General features: G+C 39.7%; 1 protein-coding gene across 1 annotated transcript; it reads right to left on the bottom strand.

Annotated features, from left to right (window-relative positions):
* Positions 1 to 6,104: 6,104 nt before the first annotated feature.
* Positions 6,105 to 22,045, bottom strand: LOC149297868 (prefoldin subunit 1-like). Its single transcript, XM_089488110.1, has 4 exons — positions 22,013 to 22,045; positions 20,384 to 20,550; positions 15,969 to 16,053; positions 6,105 to 6,188 (listed from the first exon to the last, which is right to left on the bottom strand). Exons 1-4 carry the CDS (start codon positions 22,043 to 22,045, stop codon positions 6,105 to 6,107), a joined length of 369 nt encoding a protein of 122 aa, XP_089344236.1.
* Between the last annotated feature and the right edge of the window lie 913 nt (positions 22,046 to 22,958).

The following is a 22,958-nucleotide window of genomic DNA, read 5'->3' on the forward strand; positions in this document are numbered from 1 at the left end:
GTTTAATATAGTAGTGGATGAAAGGTTTCACCACACATTTATAAAGAAAAAAAGACTGATTACAGGGAATCTAACAGCAAATAGATCAACTAAAAGAAAACGTATCTGGCTCTATAGGAAGGTGACATAAATTAAAGAAAAAAACATATAGATGAATGTTACAGAAAGTAAACAGAAAGACTGTGCATTCATGTGAAAGCACACCCTCTTTGAATTCTATAGTTTTACATATCAGGGTATAATAACAATCATCTGTTCCTTAGCAGGTCTAAAATTGGGTAAATACAACATCAGATACAGTAACTTATAGACCTACACCCCTTTGCAACAAGGCCCGTACATGTACAGGCTCATGATGCAATGCATTTGTGACAAAGCCCGTTCATGTAAGGGCTGCTTTCAAAAACCTGCATCGCAGATGCAAAGATGGCATCAGCCAGCTAAGAGTTTAGGAAGTGATCAGCAATCGCTTCCTAAGCGTAATCTGTGTTGCTGACATGCCTCGATATCGAAGCATTTAGCAACACAACCTCCCTACCCCGATCTCCTTGTGATTGCTCCGAAGAGGAAAAAGTTAAAATACCAGCATTTGAAATTCTTCTGAATGTGGCCTTTTAGTCCCCAAACAACCCCACAAACCCATACATGTGGGGTATCACTGTTGTACACATATTGGGGTGTTGTTTGACAGTGACATATACAAGAAGCTATAAACTCATACCTGAATACAATGTGTGTGGGGAAAAAAACAAAAATAAATTTACTACAATAAAGTTTGACAAAGGCTGGTGTTAGAATTAGTGCATGGAAAGAGTTAAAATTCTAGCATTTGAAATACCCTGGGGTATCTAGTTTTCAAAAATAAAGGGCAACACTGGAAAATTGTTAAAACAGTAAGAAACAGTCTTGTCATTAATGGGTTAACTTAATGTGTTTACAGTTGGAGGTGTTCCAATAAAATGCAAATGTAATGCCATTATTGAAAAAGAAACATGCTCCAAGCCCGGAAGTTGAATGCCTACTATTGAGAAGAATATCAGATTTTCGAGTAAAGTTCAATTTCATGCAGTCAGCTGGAGTGGTGTAAAGCACATTGCCACTGGACACGTGTTCTTTGGATTGATGAATCACACTTCACTATCTGGAAGTTGAAGAACGAATCTGGGTTTGGCATATGACAGCGAACACTGGAATGCATAATGGATACTGTAATGGTCCATTGCTGTTTTTCAGAGTTTGGGCTCGGCCACTTATTTCCAGTAAAGGGTAATGTTAATGCTACAGTATACAAAGACATTTTATACAATTGTATGCATCCAACTTTGTGGTACCAGGTTGTGGAAGACCCTTTCCTGTACCAGCCTGACTTCTGTCCCTGTACAAAAAGAAAGTTCTATAAAGAAATAGTTTGACAAGCTCCGTGGACGAAATTGGGTGGTTTGCACAGAGCCCTGGCCTTAATTCAATTGAAACACCTTTGGGATGTATTGGAATGCCAATTGTGATCCAGTCCCTCCTGTCCCAATAAGTGCCTGATGGACAAAATTCCCAGCTGTGTATTTGTCATCTCGTGTCACAAAACAGACCTTTGGGACATGTATCATATCTTATTCCTGGACAGACCAAAGAAAATGTATAATACATAATAGCATAAAGTAAAACAATACAATTGTAATACAATTTATCCAATACTTAACAGCATATTAGATCATATACAGACTCTTCTGAGTAACCCAATAGTAACAAATCTGAAGAACAACGCATATGCCGTTTAAATAATATATTCCATGTGCTGCAAAAGAATCAATTCTGTAGCAATACTATTGTAAGAATTGTAAGACATGCATATGTAGTAATAAAGCTCTGAATGTAACATGTAAGCAGCCAAAATAAACTTGTCCCCAATAAGTATCATTGTTAAATCCTAGAGGAGCCCAGATGAAGCAAGGCAGATTCATATAGCAAATGGCTCCCCTAGATGAAGTATGAAAGCCTTACAGCATCCACGCCTCTGGCACTCAAATGATTAAAGTCAGAGGAGCTGCAGGTAAAGTTAGGTAACTACCGTATCGCTGAGTAATGAGATTATGAAAATGCTATTCTGCAGAGGGAGAGCAACTACACCTTATTGGGAAAGAAAAATACCATCATGCAGATCTACGATGCAGATTGTGAACGTGGCGGAGAAGTAAGCATATCATTGAACGTTTTAGAGCTATACAGAAAGCAACGTGCAGGTATAATGCTAACAATGCAAACAAAAAGACATGTAATGAACATAGAAACATAGAATTTGACAGCAGATTAGAACCATTTGGCCCACCTAGTCTGACCATGTTTTCTGGTGTAAGACTCAGGTCTTGATCAGTCCTTGATCTTGTTTTAAATTCAGGATTTCAGGACAGCTTTATGGCTATGCCATGTATGTTTACATTCCCTCATTGTATTAGCCTCTACAACCTCTGATGGGAGGCTGCTCCATTTATCTACCACCCTTTCAGTAAAATAAAACTTCCTTTTAACCTCTGACCTTCTAGTTTTAGACTATGACCTCTCGTTCTAACATTTCTCCCCCTTGAAATAAAACTTCCCTCCTGTACTTCTAAATCCCTTTATGTATTTATGTTCCTATTACATTTATCCTGAAAACCATTCATTCATTTGGTAGCCTTCTTTTGAATGCTGTCTGATATGTCAATATCTTTCTGTAGATGGGGTCTCCAGAACTGTACACAGCACTCTAGGTGAGATCTGACCAGAAATCTGTAAAGGAACCACGTCCCCCCTTCTTGTAACTTATGCCTCTAGCTATATAAGCTTTATCACTTGCTTTTTGAGATCTTTATTGTATTGTCTTCTTACCCTTAAGTCCCGAATGCATTATTTTACATTGAACACTGAACAGCAGCTGCCAACACTCTTGACTATCCTTCTAATTTACTTAAACCACTTTGCTATTTGACTTGTTCCACCGGGAATGTCTACCAAGGTAAATTCATGATTTTTATCTCATTTTATTCCAAATGCACATGGAGGCTGCCATTGTCAGCCGTGATATTTTGGGTGGCTTTTCCTGCTAAAACACCACGCTGATCTGATTCTTCATTCATCAACCTTGGCATCTGGTTGCATTATTAGGAGTCAACATGCTTGTGTATTAGATTTGACTATGATAAGACAAAAAAATAAACAATTGCAGCTGTCTAAAAACATTGTATTATGAAAAAACAAACATTTAACAGAAAAGCGAAAATTGTTTTAAAAAAGAAAACCGCACAATACTTTCCATTCCTCACATATTTAATTATGCTTTATGCAGGGCCGGCTCAGCAAGAGGAACCAGGCAGTGTTGGCCCTTGGTAATCAATAGTGAAGTGAGTGAATTGAAACCACAATTCTGTTGCCAGCTCTCCTTTAGTGAATAGACTGCACTGCCCTTGCCTGTGTTCAATTTCACCGTCTTCCTCATTTTGTATGTATAGAGACAGAACTTTGTGTTACCACATCCTATTCTAAACATTCCAAAGTTGTTAAATTAGTTATAAGAAAGTTAATTTCATTTATTTTGTATAATGTATGTTTTGCGTACCAGAATTCAAATTTTTTGTCCCTTAGGACATTTTTACATACTTTTGATTACTTTGAACAAATTAGTAGTAATTGTGGATGAAGTAATAGTTGTCAGGGAACTCCTTATATTTATTTATTGAGCATAATGTTAAGTGAAAAAAGTCAGTACTTAAGTAGCTAATAATACCTCTTAGTTTTAGTAAGTTCTAGTTGCATTAGTACTGTTGCTTAAGGAAAAACAATAGTATTTAAGAGTTAACAGCGTAATAGTTATTTTAGTTAGTAATTTTGATTGGTGGTTAGTGAGGAATCCCTCGGAATTCAAGTGGTATTTACTTTAAAATTGTTTTAAAATTAAATCCAATAAATACACTGACGGAATATAAAGTATAGCAAACACAGGCCATTTTTACACAGGGGTGGTTATCTTCATCTGAGTAAATTACACAAATATTCCTGCCAGCCATGGAATTAGAACAACAATTTTTGGCTGAAAAACCTAACTTGTGTTGTAGCAAAGCACCAATGAAATATTGTGAAATATACTAATGTGAGTTAATTGGTGCTAACCATTTTTATGGATATTACCAAAAAGCCCACAATGACGATGTACTGGATATGATTGCCATACCACCTTATCGCCCATAATCAAGGCCTAGATTACAGGTGTATATCCCTGAGATTCAAGCAATACTTCTGATTTGGCATGGCCTAAAGTATATACAAGAACTGCCACCTTACTCCTTCTGTGAGCCAGAGATCTGGCAGGAACTCAGTTTTGAACCTTATTTGCCAAACTGCACAGTTTCTATACTGTATGAGCAAACGTATGCGGACACCTGACCATCACACCAAAGACATGGACATTAATATAGAGTGCCTCCCGCCCTTTGCAGATATAACACTTCTGGGAAGGCTTTTGACAATCCAAACGGCATTTGTGAGGTGAGGCCATCAGCATTCCAAGTCATCTCAAAGGTGTTTAGTGGGGTTAAAGTCAGGATCGCTTCAGTTCCTCCATACCAAACTTGTCAAACGTTGTCATTATGGACCAGTTTTTTCCCCACAGACACTTTCACAGCATTATGCAATACAAGTAACTCTGGAATGTCAGTTGGATTTACCACAACCCTGAGTTTCTAGTACTTGGTTTTCTAGAATATGTATGTATGCATTGTATGCATATGGTGAAGTGCTGATAAAAGGTCTGGATTATGGGGAAAAAAAACATTAATAACATTTTTTATTGCTTGACCAAAATAAGTTTAGGAAAACACATTAGCAGGGCTAGAAAAAAATCCACGCGTCCACCCATCTCTACTGATAAATTTTTTAAAAAAGCACCAAACAGTGGAGCGACATCAGACCAGAGAGGAGGAAGCACGTTGATGCTCTAGAAATGAAGCTTCTCACTCAGGTAAGTAGTTCCACTACTCTGTAAAGCATAGTAGTTTTGTTACTTTTGCAACTTAAAGCTTTGGCAGTTTTTAACATAATTAGTTGAAAAGCTGCAGCCCAAATGGTTACATTTTCACAACTGTAGCATCTTGGAGCTTTGTGTTACCCAGGCAGCCTCTTGGTAAGAGAACACATACTTTAATATGTATCCTTTATACTTACACAAAAAACCCCCACTTACCCAAAGGAGAAGCTGCACCTCTAGAGCAGTAACATGCTTCCTCCTCTCTGGTATTACGTCGCTCCACTACGCCATCATATACATTAAGGTGCCCAATTGCGGTGTCTTCTTAACAAAAAACATCCTATTTGGTTTTAGACATAGGGAAATGCCCAATCAATAAACAACCCTTTGCTTTTAATTATTTATAAATAATAGCAACGTCTTGTGGTGTCTAGTCAGTCATTAACTTTGAAGGTAAAATGTGAGGATTCAAGTTCTCGTGGTGCCTGAGAGCAGCAGCAGGTATGATGTGTAAAAAGCTTCAGGAAGTGTACTCCAGATATTGGGGGGGGGGGTTGTTTGCATGCGACATCACTATGGGGAAGTGAGGTTTTTTTTTCTGAAGGGTGTTTTTCCAGGGCTGCCTATTCATGTCTTCGACTTTGTTTCTATATGATCATATTAGGACATGATATTGATCAGACAATAATAGTCATGCTGTCCATCTCAGCATCCATTAAACAAAATCAATTAAACTGACAAAAGGGACAAACTGTATTTCGTTAATAAAATGTAGTTATGCTAAAATCTGTGATGATGCAATGTTCAGTCTACATAAACATATTTAGAAAATAATTCTTAAATGAGTATTCTGTCCCATACTCTTGACCATGAAATTATATTCCTTGTGGTACAATGAATTACCCATATTCCTGAATGCTAACTTTATTTTGTCACAGAAAGCCATAAAAAGGTCGAAAATATAAATAATTCCCTCCCAAAGTTATATTTTAGTTCAAAATGTTGCATTCACCCTGTGTGTTAGTAATCACTCGCAGTATATTAGCTGTAAAGCAAGTAAATTACTTTTATTTAGCATACTTAAGTTAAAACAATGGAAAATAGACAGTTTTTATTGTGTTCTTCGAGCCATCAACATCTCTCTTATGTTATCTTCGGCATCTTTTACACTGCGCTCCAAATAAGATTTTTTTTGCTGCAAAACAAAAGATATATAATTATTGAAGATAAAAATACATTGTTAATGTCACAATTAAAACAGTATTAATGGATAGAGTGAAGAGTATAGATATAGCTTGCCTGAAGCTCTGCATTCCACATAGCATGTTCTTTAAATCCTACATTTGTTTCAGTACCAACAAGGAATTGTCAGAAATGTTGGCAGGGCTGGTGATAACCACATTTAAAAATGAATTAATATACTACCTTTTAAATCCCAGCTCTTGTGGTTAAGCCTCACCTTAAAGCCCAATTTTTAAACAACCTCTCTTACGTTGGTTGGTAATAAGCCCACAATGTGGTCCTACTGGGCCATGAACGCCTCTTGTTACATGGTAGCTTTCCCAAACACAACATGCAGGGTAACATCCACTACATGCATTTCAGCGGCAAAACCAGGTACCCAATAAACAAGACTTTGGCTCCTTATCACCAATACAAGATTTAATCCCTAACGCAGTTCAAGAAAAGAATGGCATTAAAGAGGTAATTTTCCCGTTGTGCAAGGTTTGGTATGTAATCTTGTTGAAGGTGTGACAGGATACACTGTGCCTTTCAGAGCCTGTCCTGGTATGCGTGTTTGGGTGTCGGTGTGGCAGAGCCTGTCTTGGTGTGTATTTGGTCATCTGGTTCCTGGCACTTTACTTTCTCTAGGAATAAATTGTAAAATTTAATTTTTAGTTATCCAGAGATAAAGCTCCCTCCTGAATTTGTAGTCACTTGAGGACAAAAAAAAACAACTTTCAAGGCCAAGAAGTCAGTGGGAGGAAAAGTAAAGGTTTTGTGTTATTTACTCTATTTCAATCTGCATATTTTATTAAAAAGGATTAGTGGCGGTAAATTGTGGCTTCAGGTGTTCCGTGTATGATTTTTTTTTTTTTTTTTTTTTTTTTTTAAAGTGTACCGATTACTCTCAATCACATCACATTACATCAATATGCATTAGAAAATAAGGAAAAGATGGGCATGGATGGTGGACCGATTCGTTGGTGCAACGGGCCACGTGACTAGACTTGCCCCCAGGCCTTAGGCTACCAGCCCTCCCCTGAATAAGAACTATTTGGTCTATCTAGTGTGTCCATTTCCCTGGTAGAAAGACAATACTTACTTAATCCTTGGGCCTTTGACTTAGAATAGCCATACAGCTACCCCATGCACGCTTAAATTCCCTTACCATATTAGCATTTACCTATAGGCAGTTACATTTATCTACCCCCCCCTCTCAGTAAAGTAAAACTTCCTCATGTTACATCAGATCTGTTAGATTTAAAACATGTTTAACATTTTCCCTCCTAAACCTGTGATAATATTCATCTACCATGTTAAATCCTTTATGCATTTAAGTGTTTTTGATGTCCCTCTCTCTTTTCCTCTAAGCTATAATAATTGAGGTCCCTTAGTCTTTGCAGATAATCTTTATTCTTCCACCCTTCTAACCGATATATCAGGTCAGCTGCTACAACCATACCTTATAAAACATACAAATGTATGGGCAGCTCAGAATGCTTCCTCCTCTGTACTAGCGGCTTATCAATCGGGCCCACTAGGCATGTGCCAGTGACTCATGTGTGAACCTATGATTATATGGGGGGGGTTATTCCAGTTACTTTACAGCCTCCAGCAATCAGCAGTAGCTGAATCATGCAGACTTCTGAATCTGGGAGGCAGGTGCAGTAAGAGCATAGCAGCTAATACCTCGTGGACTGTTGAGCCCCCAAGGGTTCTATAACCAGCACTGCTTCTTTGTATAACATGTAGGTGATCAGCATAGCATACTTCAACCTTCAGAAAAAAAAGAAAGCTCTGAAAATAAGCAGTGGTCACTTTAGGAAGAGACAACTTGAAGCAGTTTACCACTATCCAGGCTGCCCTTCTCAGACTGGGCTATGCACCTACAAAAAGGAAATGGCACCAGCTGCTTTAAGGCAAGTATAACTTTGCCTATATCAAATTGCAATTACTAAGTGAAGGGGGTAACCCTAGGTCTTGTATTCCAGAAACAAGCAATAGCACAAACCAAAATGTAGTAGTTTAACATAAAAGGTATGGTACAACCAAATTCCTTGTCTTATTTTACAGATACATACTGAACATAAACAATTTAGTATCTATCCACTAGGTGTCCCTCTTGATTGCACTAAAAGTCACAGATACAGTTTAACATCTTAATTATTCACATCTCTAAATAAGCAATCATGTTTTTTTTTCCATCTGTATAAATTCCCTAGCATTTTTTAATGTATAACACACGCTATATTTGTGCTATTTAGAAGATATAAGTAGGAAGACCTAATGAATAACTGAATTAAACTAAGACAGCTCAGGGTACTTCGTGATAGCCCCCATATACTTAGGTAAAAAAAAATAAAAAATAAAAATTTAATTTCAAGATGTGATTAAAGTGTAGACTTTCTGCTTTCATTTGAGTGTATTTACATCCAAATTGGGTAAATAGTTTAGGAATTAAAGTAATTTCCCAAAAGGACCAGCTGACATGTCAGTGATTCTCTCATTAACACAGATGAGTGTTGACGTGGACAAGGCTGGAGATCACTCAGTTATGCTGATTGAGTTAGAACAACTGACTGGAAGCTTTAAAAGGAGGGTGGTGCTTGACATCATTGTTCTTCCTCTGTTAACCATGGTTATCTGCAAGGAAACACGTGCTGTCATCATTGCTTTGCACAAAAAAAGGCAAGGATATTGCCGCTAGTAAGACTGCATCTAAACCAACCATTTATCGGATCATCGAGAACTTCAAGGAGGGAGGTTCAATTGTTGTGAAGAATGCGTCAAAGCACCCAAGAAAGTCCAGCAAGTGCCAGGACCGTTTCCTAAAGTTGATCCAGCTGCAGGATTGGGGCGCCACCAGTGCAGAGCTTGCTCAGGATTGGCAGCAGGCAGGTGTGAACGCGAGAGCAACTTCTCCCAACCATCCAAGAACAGTTTGGTGATGAACAATGCCTTTCAAGCAAGATGGATCACCTTGATGACTAAGTGGCTTAGGGAACAAGTCATTTTTGAGTCCATGGCCAGGAAACTCCTCAGACCTTGTGGTCAATCCTCAAGAGGACAAACAAAAACCCACAAGTTCTGACAAACTCCAAGCATTGATTATGTAAAAATGGGCTGCCATCAGTTAATTGACAGCATGCCAGGGCGGACTGTAGAGGTCTTGGGGGAAAAAAAAGGGTCAACACTGCAATTATTGAGTCTTTGCATAAACTTGTCAAAATCCTTAAAGTGTGTTTGTTTTGCTTTTCATCAGGATAGCATTTAGTATAAAGCGCTATCTAGCAATTCTCGCTTTTACACCAGAAGATTCATAAATTGGAGTATGAGATGTACAAACAAATTTCCTAAAAATGGGAGATGGACAACAGTTAGTTCTGGACAAGGAAAGGTTTGACATGCAGAAGTCTCTCACATTGTTTCTTAATAATTTTGCTGCCCTTACAGAATGCAACCTCAGTGCAGGGAAACTAACGCTGCTGTCAAGATTTCAGAGACCTCATGATTAATTTCACAGGGAGGTTAGACTCTACACTAAGAGGTGAGATTTTGAAAGAAACAAATCAGCAGGTTATAGGTTAATCTGTTACAAAGAAAGGAGCAAAGCCAAGAGACAGTTCAGGTTGCTATCAGAATCCAGTTGTCCAGGTGTGGAACATAGGTGGCCCCTTGCTGTCTCAGATAGGCTACTACAATGAAAATGATAATTGTGAAGACCCTAGGGGCAGAAGGCAGACCAAAGGGTACAGCTTGGAAAAAACAACATATGCACAGGGCTCCCAGAACCTGCAGTAAGTACTGCATAGATGTCCCAGCCAAATGGGAAAAGAAAAAAAACAAAAAAAACACATACGCACAACTGTTCCAGGAATCAGGAGCCTGGACGTGTTTCTCGAAAGCAATAATATTACAAGTTATGGATATTAGATTAATAGGGACAGAACGCTGATCCAGGGATTTATTCTGATTGCCATATTTAGAGTAGGGAAGGAATTTTCCCCCTGGTATCGGGCAATTGGCATCTGCTTCATAAGGGTTTTTGCCTTCTTCTGGATCAACACAGTAGGGACACAATAGGTATATAGGTTGAACCTGACGGACTTTGGTCTTTTTTCAACCTTATGAACTATGTTACTATGTTAGACCACACATGAATGAAAATATCTCCAGCCACTCTCCACATAGTACAGTGGTTCCTCCTGACCTACATAAAATGCTTCCCCTGCATGCACAGGCCTAGCTGTAGATCCCAGAAAGGAAGGTGGAAATGGCATACGCTAATGTGGGCATGTAAACAAAGCAGGGATATGGTGCCCATCTAGAAACTAAAGAACACTAAAAAGGAAAGAAAAGACTTTTCCCTTACCTGGTAGGGCAGGAAACACGTGGAAGTGGAGTGGAGGGTTTAATAGTTTTTTATTGTTTTTTTTTTTAAACTGGCCAGAAGGGGTCTTACGGTTACTGATGCAGAGGATGGAAAGGGAAAGGCTTTGCCTATACATTGTAGGCCATGGTTACAAGTAAAAGTGTGATGCATAATAAAAAATGTACAAGTTAATCTGCACGCGAGTTCTTTTGTGGGTTTAATGGATTGACATGAAGTACAGCATCTGCAATGGTTGAAATCCAAGCACAGGTTGGAACCATATGTTCCTTGGCTAGGTAGCAGAAAACAAGCAGTTCCTTGAAATAAAAATAAAATCTTACCTTAAAGTGAAGTTGTAACTAGGGCCGCAAAAACTAATCGATAATGAAAATTGTTGCCAACAAACTTCATTATCGATTAGTTGAATCGATTTTTATCGATTATAAAATGAGGGGACAGGTTGGGAAATAAAGACAAGAAATGCATTTTAGCAAAGTTTTTTTTTATTCTGCTGTTTGTTTTTAACATCATTTGTTTATTAAATTATTTTAAATAAATGAAAGATTTACATTCATTTTTTTATACGATTAATTGAAAAAAATAATCGTTGGTTGCAGCCCTAGTTGTATTGCACCACCCCTTACTGATTTGATGCTTTACTACTTCAGGACTAAAATTTTTGTGTACCTTAAGCCAACCACCTCCATATTTGATTTACCCACACAAAACGATGCATTGTTTTGTTCAAGACAAGTGGTGCCTTCTTTCAATATCATAGACCTACACACAACAGTGATATGTAGATTCTACATAGAAGGTGCCACAGCCAAACAATGACACAATTTATGTTGGGCAACATTCCCTGACCGCATTTACACCTTACATATTTTTTTATATGTTCAAAAGGGTCCCATCCATACTTCACATATAACATTATTATACATTTATTAATACTAGCTCAATGGGTTACTTTTTGTTATACTTTTTTCTTGTAGTGGTGGGGTTGAAAAGATATTGAACACTTTTTATAATAATTTTTTTTGGAAGTCTCTCCCTCTTATCTGTCTGTGCTGATCATTCTGATGAGCATGCAGTGCACCATAGGCCTGCATTGCCAAACACAATGTGTGCAATCAGCCAGCAGGGGGAGGTCTATGTTGTCCTCTAGTGAACTTCCATCAACTTTTATCATCGATGGTGTATCATTTAAGGAAAAAATATTTATTGTGCTGACAGAAAAGCTACTGTAAGTCACATATTGATCAGCAACTTTCCCTTACCAGAAGGGTGCTAGGTATTTAAGTGTAAATGTGAGGCATAGCTGGAAATCTAAAGGTTATAAAATGAATTTAGCTATGCTAACAGCCAGCAACAAGGAAGCAAAAATGGTTACTGCAGTACTCGTCACAGAGGTGACAGTCCAAAGACATTTGTACTTCAATGTCGGTAAAGATTACATTACATATGAGGTCAAATGTTGTGTGATTCTTACTCTATGAATGGTGGTTCACTAATACGTATCAAAAACTAATAGGAAATAAACTAACAGGGAGAATAATCATACAAATCCTGAGAATAGGAAGTAAAGATGACGGCTGCCCCCAGCATTTTACATATAAGTCAGATCTTATTCGTATTATTAACCCCTTCGCGACCTTTGCCGGTTCAGGACCGTCATAACAAGAAGGTCACTAAATGACCTTTGACGGTCCTGAACCGTCAAAAAATTAAATAAGCTTAGAAAGTGATCAAGGATCACTTTCTTCGCTTAAACGGCCTTGCTGCAATGCCTCGATGTCGAGGCATTCAGCAAGGCCGAGATCGGCATCGGGGGCCATGTCTGGCCCCTCCCCGGGGCGTCAACAGCCCGTTTTAAAAGCGTTTAGGAGGCGATCAACGATCGCCTCCTAAACTTAAATGGTGTCGCTGGAATGCCTCGATCAGGAGGCATCCAGCGACACCAAACACTTACCTCTGGGTGGGCTGTGACCGCTCCGGAGAGCGGTCACAGCCGCCGCTGCCGGTGATCTTCGCCATCAAGCAAGATGGCGGCGGCCCGGGAAATAAAACAATAAAGACGAAAAAGTTCGCTAGAGGGTCTCCAGACCCTCTAGAGAACTGGCTCCACTTGCTGGTTGAATACAGGTACTGCATTCAACCATGCAAGTCAATGGAGCCCAGCTTTCTAATCACTATGTGATTAGTAAAATATTCAAAAAAAAATAAAATAAAAAATAAAAAGTAAAAAAAAATAAAAAAAAAAAAATGTGCTAACATTTAAAAATTATGCAGTGATGTCACTAGATGAACCATCCAGTACCAGCAAAATGTGTAAAAAAAAATATTAAAAAAGTATTAAAAAAATAAAATTAAAAAATAAAGTTTATTATTTTGAGCAAGTGCTAAAATTTCTCAAAAATCTCAACAAAGTTGAAAAAAATAAATAAAATAAAAGCACTTCAAATACCCAAGGGGTGTCTAATATATAAAAAAAATGGCTGATGGGGTAAATTGGAGTGGCCTAGCTCAAAGATAGGGCATAGGTACAGACTGACCAAAATGGAGAAAAAAAAGCGCACTTCCCAAATGTGGCATTTTAAATCTGAAACAACCCGACAAACCCATGCATGTGGGGTATCACTGCACTCAGGAGATGTTCCTGAACACACATTGGCGTGTTGTTTGACAGTGGCATATACCAGGACCTGTATATCTATAACTAAAGTACAATTTGTGTGAAAAAAAAATAAAAAAATTACTATTACAAAGTTTGACAAAGTGTAGTTCTATAATTGGTGCATGGAAAGGGTTAAAATAACAGCATTTGGAATACCCTGGGGTGTCTAGTTTTCAAAAATATATGGTTTGAATGGGTTAAATTGAGTTAACCGGCTTCAAAGATATTCCAAAGAGGAGAGGGAGGCACAATGACCAAATGACCACCTGAATTACGCATGCCCCAAAAGTAGTCTTTTACCAGCCAAACAATCTGACAAACCCATGCATGTGGGGTATCGCTGTACTCAGGAGATGTTGCTGAACACACATTGGGGTGTTGTTTGACAGTGACATATACCAGCACCTGTATATCTATAACTAAAGTACAATTTGTGTGGAAAAAAAAATAAAAAAAATTACTATTACAAAGTTTGACAAAGTGTAGTTGTATAATTGGTGCATGGAAAGGGTTAAAATAACAGCATTTGGAATACCCTGGGGTGTCTAGTTTTCAATAATATATGGTTTGAATGGGTTAAATTGAGTTAACCGGCTTCAAAGATGTTCCAAAGAGGAGATGGAGGCAGACTGACCAGATTTGTTAAAAAAGATTTGGAAATCATAAAACGCTGCTTGTACTTATTGCCCTATAACTTACAAAAAACAGCAAAAAAACATTGGGTATTTCTAAACTCAGGACAAGTAGTAGAATCTATTTAGCTAGTTTTTTTACTTGCTTTTTTAGGTGAGTAAAAGATTTTTCAAATAAAAGTCATAAAATGTTTTTTTTTTTCAATTTTTCACCATGTTTTTTTAATTTTTTTTATAGTAAATAAGATGATACGATCAAAATAATGGTATCTGAAGAAAGCCCATCTTGTCCTGAAAAAAACAATATATAACTTACGTGGGTACACTAAATGGGTGAGGAGAAAATTACAGCTGAACACAAGCACCACAAAAGTGTCAAAACAGCCTCGGTCCCACAGGGTACAAAACGAAAAATGAGCCCGGTCCTTAAGGGGTTAAGAACATTTTCATTTGTAAGCACGTTCATGTTTACTTTAGTACACTGAACTGTAACAATTTGGGGGAAACTATATCTACTTTAAGTACATGTATGAAAGTGTTCCTAATGATTTTAATGGGAGCACTTTCCTGCCACTGATTGGCTTCTTTTTTGCAGCCAATCAATCAGGAGGAAGAGAGCTGCTGCAGCATCTTCTATGTTTTGGAAGATGCATATTAACCCCTTCAATCCCAGGGGTTTTTGGTACCTCAAAGCCCAGAGCAATTTTGCCATTTTTGGGGTATGTCGGTTTAGCGATGATTCTCTTTTCCTGTGAATAGTGTACCCATGTAAACTATATATTGTTTTTTCAAGGAGAGATAGAGCTTTCGTTTGATACCATAGTTGGATGATTAGCTGAAAATTTAGAATGAGAAATTTAGTAAAAACTAGCGAAGATTAGAAAAATAAACTTTTTTTTTTTTTTTTTACATTTTCCCTCTGAATCCTCACAAAATTAGGTAAAGTGATGGAAAATCCCCTCCAAGTTCATCAATTCATCAGGTGTCCTGATTTCAGAAATACCTAATTTATATAGATTTTCCAGACTTTCCCAGCACCAGGGAGCATACTATTAGGTGTACAATTTTGTATAATTTTTATGCCTATGGCTTAACGGGTTTGGGGGTTGTGAACGGGGGCAGGAGGGTTATACTGGCTAGATGTTATGCTAGGGCAATGGGATGTAAGGTTTTAAGATTTTTTTTATTATCTTTTTTTATTTACATTTTTTGTATATATATATATATATATATATATATATATATATATATATATATATATATATATATATATATATATATATATATATTTTTTTTTTTTTTTTTTTTTTTTTTTTTACACAGTAATGGTTAGAGGTCCTCCTAGGTACCTCCTGAACATGCCAGTGATGTCACAGCTCACATTATAATTTTTTTTAGTATTTATATTATTTTAATGATTTATTTAATATTTTTAAATGACTAACCGTGGTTTTTTTTTTTTCCAGCTTTTCTGTTACAGGACAGGAGGGGGAGTGAGAGAGATGGTTTCTCAGTCCCCTCCCCCGCCGCGATCCCCCTGCACCGATCACACTGTGATCTCTATGCAGGTCCTCACAGACCTGCATAGAGATCGCAGGGTCCCTGTGCCTCATCGGAGGGCAGGATATCCATGATATCCGGAAGGGAATGCCCGATCGCGCGTTTGAAACTGCGCGATCGGGCAGTTTACGTGTAACAGCTTACCGGCTTCCACGCCGGAAGCTGTTACAGGCGATCGGACAGCAGAAAGCCGGCAAAGCCGGCTTCTGCTGCCAGGGGGGAGTCCAGGCTGTCAATCGACAGCCTGGTCTCCCGTGCAGCGGCAGGGATGTGTCCCTGACGCTGCACGAGGGGCTGGACGTACCGGGACATCCATAGGGGTTTCTTAGTGGGCATTTTTTGGTAGTCCGGGAACGTCTATAGGGGATTGAAGGGGTTAAAGTACTCAGACTACTTTAATATGCATCCTTCTCTAGTGTGTGTGTGTGTGTGTGGGGGGGTGTTTGTCAGGGACATAAAACGGCACAATTACTTTTGCAATGTTCGAAATAAGCAATATTTTAGACCAACCTCCAACTCTGAAATTTTCTCATCAGCTATTTTCTGCTTGTTTAACAACTGGGAATGAATGTTTTCTTTTGTTTGAAGTACAAACCTGAAATACAAAAACATTACGGTTTTTATTTTAAGCTATTTTCCACGATAAATAGCACAGTGACATAGCAAGCCGTTTGCTTCTCTAATTCCCTATCGATTAAACAGTGTTTCATTTGTTTGACAATTTCCCCATTGGCTGCTTCCAAGTAAGCCAGGCAGCGCCACTAGGTTTTTGCCCATGCTAACGCAAAACATTAACAGGCACTGGGTGCTGACATGCATTCTCCTTGCAGTAGCCACCCATCAGTACCAATGGCACTCTGGCTTGCTGACAGCCCAACACGCTTTAAATCTGAAAAGGGGGAAATCCAAGTGGCTCTGCACAAAGCCTGGGAAACTGATTGCAGGCAAATGAAATTAAACATAATCCTCTAAAAATAACCTCTGAATCATCTTCCATATTTAGAAATTGTAAGCTATTATAAAAAGGAGCAATACCTGTTATGAGATTCTGTATAATACACACCTACTAGATTAGGTCACTGTCTTATAACTGGTGACCTAAAGAGTCATTAACCACATAGCAATTAGGAAAAACACGATCAGATAACTTGTAGGAGACATGTTAAAGCCACTGAATCCAGTGACATGTTTAGGCCAGTGAATCCAATCAATAGAGACCTAAAATGACACTAACCACTGATCAGGTATGTAAAAAAATAAATAAAAACTTATGACAGGTAAGACAGTGCAGCTGACCTGGAAGCACCTTTGACTTCCAGGTCCATGCTGTTATTTTTATTTTTTATTCTTTAACGCATTAGTTAATGTAAATGCTGCAATCACTCTCATTAGAGATAATGCAGTGGGGTGAGGTGGTCATGGCTGCCTATGGCAGTTAAGGGGTTGCTTAAAAATTTGTACCGTATTTGCTCGATTATAAGACGACCCCCCAAATCTGAATATTAATTTAGGAAAAAAGAAAAAGCCTGAATATAAGACGACCCTATAGGAAAAAAGTTTTACCAGTAAATGTTAATTCATGTAAACGTATTTTTTTTTTTTTTAATAAAAGCTATGATTGAGAAAAATATTTTGGTTTTATTTCCTTCTATTTTCCAACCTGCCACCCAGTTATGCACATCTGCCCCAGAAATGCCTTATACCCCCTATATGCCACTGTGCCCCATGATATGCCTTTTGACCCCCTATGTGCCACTCTGCCTCCAGAAATGCCTTTTACCCCTATATGACACTCTGGCATTTAGAGGGTTAAAAGGCATATTATGGGGAAGAGTGGCATATAGGGAGGTTTAAGGCATTCAGGAGGCAGAGTGGCGTATAGAGGGTTAAAAGGCATTTCTGGAGGCAGAGTGCCATTAAGGGGGTTAAAAAGCATTTCACAGAGCACTCTGCCTCCAGAAATGCCTTATGCCCCCCATTTAACACTCCCCCGCCCCCCCCCCAAAGTTACCGGTGCTTCTAACTTCCCTGTCATGTAGCCGGGGCAGCATGTAGATCCCACGCACTTCCGCTGCAGCCAGAAGGAGGCGTGGCTAGCAGCGGGGGTTGTCTGCATCCTACGCGCAGACCTTCCCCGACTGTCAGAGATCAGAGTTCCTCTCTGATCTCTGACAGCCGGGGAAGGTCTGCGCGATGGACGCAGACAACCCCCGCTGCTAGCCACGCCTCCTTTCTGCTGCAGTGGAAGTTGTCTACACAAATCGCATAGACATTTACACGCTGCCCCAGCTACACACCGGAGAATCAGAAGTACCGGTAAGTGGGGTGGGGGGAGAGAGACAGGAGGATCCAGGTCCCCTGCAGCGGTGCGGGGGATCTGGATCTTAGTCGTCTCATAGTCAGACCTATTTGAGGTCTGATTATAAAACGACCCCGATTATAAGACGAGGCCTCGTCTTATAATCGAGCAAATACAGTAATTTGTGCATATTACATTTAAGGTTTCACAGTACTCAATATTAAATACCATGAACACCAAATGCAAAAAAAAAAAAAAAAAAAAGTGACCAATATGCATCCTTTTTGTCCTTCAAAACGGCATCCGCAAAGAGGAAGGGAAAAATATAACATCCAGTCCACAGACATTTAAAGGGATTAGTAACTGAGTCACTCGGCTATTAGTAAATCCGTTTTCACTGGTTTCACCTCTCACGTTACCGCAAGCCATAAAAATAGCAATGTTTTGACTTGGTAGACAGTTACGTATGCAGTAGAAAATAGATTTCAGTTGTAAAACAAAACTTGGCTGGAGCATTCAAATTAGGAATAAAAAGCTATTTTACATTCTATTACATTCATTTTAACAGATATGTTTTTCTTTTCTTCTTAGCAAATTGCATGAACTATAGATATAGAGAGCAACAAGTATTTGAGGAAACACGTTGTATAAGCATGCGACGGCAGGACTGACAGATAAATTAGAATGGCAGTGCTTTTTTTAGTAAAGTAAATTTAGTAAATAAAATGCTGCAGAGGCATAGACCATTACAATTTTATGTAAACTTAGTGTTTCAAAGAAAGGTCTATCAACAGTCACGAAGTCGAATGTGACTTTAATGCTACTAGAAGTAGGTGTACCTTTGCAGTTTTATTTCTTACAATGTGCGCAGCAAATATTCAGTAGTTATGATGGGAAGGTCTTACCGTATTGGCTCGGATATAGGCCGCCCCCGTATATATAGGCCGCACCCTAAAAGTTTGGTGCTTTTTTTAAAAAAGCACCAAAAAAGCATGCTGCCACTCTGTCTCCCCCCCCCCCCCCGAGATATGCTACCACTGTCCTCCTCCCCCCCCGCCCCCGGAATATGCTGCCACTGTCCTCCTCTGCCCCCCCCCCCGACTTACCGGAGCAGAATCCCGGGTGTCTTGCGGGGCCGGCGGGGGACATCTACACAATACGCGTATACAACTTCCGGTGCACCGTATACATGTATTGCGTAGATGTCCCCCGCCGGCCCCGCAAGACACTCGGGAGTCTGCTCCGGTAAGTCGGGGGGGGGGGGGGCAGAGGAGGACAGTGGCAGCATATTCCGGGGGCGGGGGGGGGGGGGCCAGAGGTAAAACGCATCGTGCAGACGGTCTGCACGATGCGCTCAGACAACCTCCCGTGCCGGCACCCCCCCTGTGGGAAGTGCTGGCAGGGGAGGCTGTCTGAGCATATCGGGGAGTAGGATGCAGGTCCCCTGCACCGCTGCGGGGGATCTGTATCCTAACCCCGCTGCCTGCATGTCCCGGGCGTCGGGCGCTAGACCCCGAATATAGGCCAAACCCCCACTTTAAAGACTTAAAGTGGGGGAAAAAAAGTGTGGCCTATATTCGAGCCAATACGGTATATCAGTAACACCTACTATAGAAAAATGCATATTAAGGTACTCTGTGAATAAATTATACATTTCATGTATTTCTATGATTTTAAAAAGGCCCTACATCTCCTGAACAAAATAATGTATAATTTGTATGGGTTCATCAAATATAACTAGCATAGGGGATAAATGAGAGAAAACTCTGGTCTCTAGGGTATGAAAAACCACAGTCCCGAAGGGGGTTAATCAAGATCCCCTTTTTTTCTCGTTTGATGTACCCATACAAAACAGACATTTTTAGGGCTCTTTTGAAACCACAGAAACACACAAAATAGAAATGACAGATAAAAACTTGTTCTACTATTAAGAAACTAAAAAAAAACAAAAAACACTTTTTTGCAAATTGCCTATGATTTCTCCTAAGTCATACCCTACACATTTGCCACTTTAGTGTTAAGGCAAAAGGCTGTTGAGTCTTTTTTCTTCCTTTTTTTGCACTTTTCTTAATGCACTAAGGATAAAGGTCAGTTTTAGGTGCCGGTGAACGTCTGCGCGATGCGCTTAGACAACCTCCCGTGCAGGGGAGGCTGTCTGAGCGCATCGGAGAGTAGGATGCAGGTCCCCTGCACCGATGCGGGGGATCTGTATCCTAACCCTGCTGCCTACCCGGCGCCCGGAACTGCATGTCCCAGGCGTCTGGCGCTAGACCCCGAATATAGGCCGCACCCCCACTTTAAAAAGATTTAAAGCAGGGGAAAAAAGTGCGGCCTATATTCTGGCCAATACGGTACTTACCTTCTGAGGAAGCAGCAAAAGAAAGTTGAGAAACATTCTATGTAAGCTATAGGTATAGCAGGAGTTGATTTCCAATTGGTACAGTCAATGTTCTATACAATTTCCAGTGCAATGCATATGATATTAGTTATATGTTGAAATAATTGGCTTCTGGGAGAGTGACGCAAGGAAAGTTAATCATAATGTGTGCCTTTGCTCTTAAAATCGGCAGTTATACAGCTTTATGAAAAAAAAAAAAAGAAAAAAAAAAAAAAAGGCATTACTTACATTCGCCCCACACCTTCATACATCGGGGTGTTTTCAGACAAATTCTTAATTTCTAAATTTGTAAGGTGGGCATGTTTTTTTGTCCTGTTCAGTTGCTCAATTTGTAGATCAGCAAGTTTCACCTTTTGCTGCGTATCCATTACTTTAGCTTGAAGTTCAGTGAAGGCCTGCAATGGGAAATACAATACAATATTTGTACATTCAAGGAAAAGTCCATTATACAACATGGGCCAAACATTTCCATGACACGCAAGGAGATGTGTTTATCCGATCCCATGAGCTACACATGAAAAAGAACAGGGCAGGGGTAATTGCATACTTGGAAAATCTGCAGTAATGCCCCCCCAATTGCATTTGCAAAAGGGGCACCACGAAAATGTAAAGGGTCCATACAGGTATCATGTGCATTAAAAAAAAAATTATTAAAGTGACATTCCAACAATCATATAGACTTTCATGCATATGATAGGTGCGAGGCCCATAAATGTCCTGCAGGAAATTTGTTTGGCCAAATCCATTGACCTGCACGTGATGTACTCACCTCCGGTTAGATCCAGCACTGTATGCAGGGCTCTATATAGGCATCAGCGCGCATGTGTAAAGTCTTCCCACTGATGTTTCTTGCCATTGATTGGCTGCTTTCTGCACATGGTTGTCACAATAGAGTCCCACCTGCAGTGCTCACCAAGCCAGTGCTGGAGCTGACTGGCAATAGGTATAAAATGCGTCACGAGATACTTGTCCTTTTGGCAAAGATTGTGTGACAGGAGAAAGCTTGGTCCTCTGGCCTTGAGAGGTTTTGTGGGCACATTCACAGTTTTGGTTGGGGTTTATCACTGTGGAGACCAAATAAGTGCATGTAGATCACCAAGATGCTACTCGGTTTTAGTCTTCCTGGCCCTTTTGGGTCTGGTGAGAATAAAAAATGTTATACCGGCCAAAGGGCTGGGGCCTTATATGGCACTTTTTTTCCACCTTTTCTCATGATTGCACATTTGCTTATGATTTTTGTGTGTTTTTAAGTACTGTAATCCTGGCTTTTTGGTAAAAGACGGTTGATGCCTTGCGGTTCCCGTCTCTTCCTGAAGGTTACAGCGGTCCTCCTCCTTGCGGCAAGAGGAGGACCAAGAAGATCCCAGCTAAAGTCTGGGAGGGAAGAAAGGGGGGGCATTTATTTATGGAAGTGCCTCCTCAGAAGATCTCTGGGTTCTATCTTCCATTGTGGATCTTAATATTGAGCACAAGGAGCACCCTCACACATTCTTCACCATGAAGCACCTGCACCCCGGGCTTCAAGAAAAGAAAAAAATGCATTAACGTGCATTTGATGGCTGGACAGTCCTTTTAATTTAACTACTTAATACTTACTTGCTATATAAGGATTCAATCCACAACCTCATTATTTAAGAACTGTGGCATTAATTAAAAGTACATTCACATTATCAATGCCTCATGATACTTATGTATAGAACATCCCCCTCTGCTTCATTAAGTTTAAAGGTGGAGCACCAGCTGAAACCGCTTTTAACCTATTAAAGGGAAAAACGCTTCACAAGCACGGAATAAATAACGAACGGGAACCCCAGCGTTATCTCCACGAACACAAAACATAACGAAAAGAAATCTTACTTTCTTAAGCTCCAAATCCACCGCGGTAGCCATGATTCCTCAATATGTACATGCGCATTGAGTCAGGCGTTTTACCGTTTTTCAACCAACCTCAAGTAAGATGTTTCTGATTGGTCGCCGATAAAATGAACCTCGGCGCTCATAGGTAGTTAGGCAATGGGCATAACTGAAGTGTCATGGGCGTTAGTGTTGTGTCTGAAATACGAATGACTGTAGATACAAACGTTGATATAGAAAGTTACATTACAGAACGTTTTAGACGGGGTTTATAGTTTTAGATAAGGTTTACGAGCGTCGCTGCCGGCGAAAGGTTTCGGTTATTGCAAGCGGATTATATAAAAATTACGAAAGGCCGCGGGAGAGATATATATATATATATATATATAATATAATGTGTGTGGCTCTTTCAAAGGAACAGGACTGAGTCCTGAATATGAGTGTCTGATTTTCGTCAATCCGTGCCCATCTTATAGGACAACCTCCTCCATATTTTATTACTAGATTCACAATACATATTCAAAAGTATTGCACTGTGTTCTTTGTCAAAATAGTTCTAGTATTCGCACATAGTGGACAGGACGATAGCTCTTGCATTTCCTCTGCCTATTACTAAATACGCGTTGGGACAAATATATTATGACCCTGGCTTCTGTTTATGCTTGTTGCAAACAGACTGAAAATTGCCTTTGTTTCAAAATGAAAGGAAAATCACTGAGTGTTGCTGGGCACAGGTTCTGTATCATTTAGATCAGTGGTTCCAGGGCAACTCAAGGGTCGCGGCCCTGTCTTCAGCTGGTCGTGGAGCGGCTGGACTGGAGTTATACTGGGAAAATTTCACTTTACTGGGGCTGCCTTACACATTCTAGTGGCAATCCACAAGCCGCAGGCTGTCAGGACCGCAGCCGCAACAATCAGGGCCATCAGGCAGCCTCCGGTCCGGCATGTA

Source organism: Sceloporus occidentalis, unplaced genomic scaffold (assembly GCF_023333645.1).
Source record: "Sceloporus occidentalis isolate IW3139 unplaced genomic scaffold, rSceOcc1.0.p SCAF_36, whole genome shotgun sequence".
Lineage (NCBI taxonomy): Eukaryota > Metazoa > Chordata > Lepidosauria > Squamata > Phrynosomatidae > Sceloporus > Sceloporus occidentalis.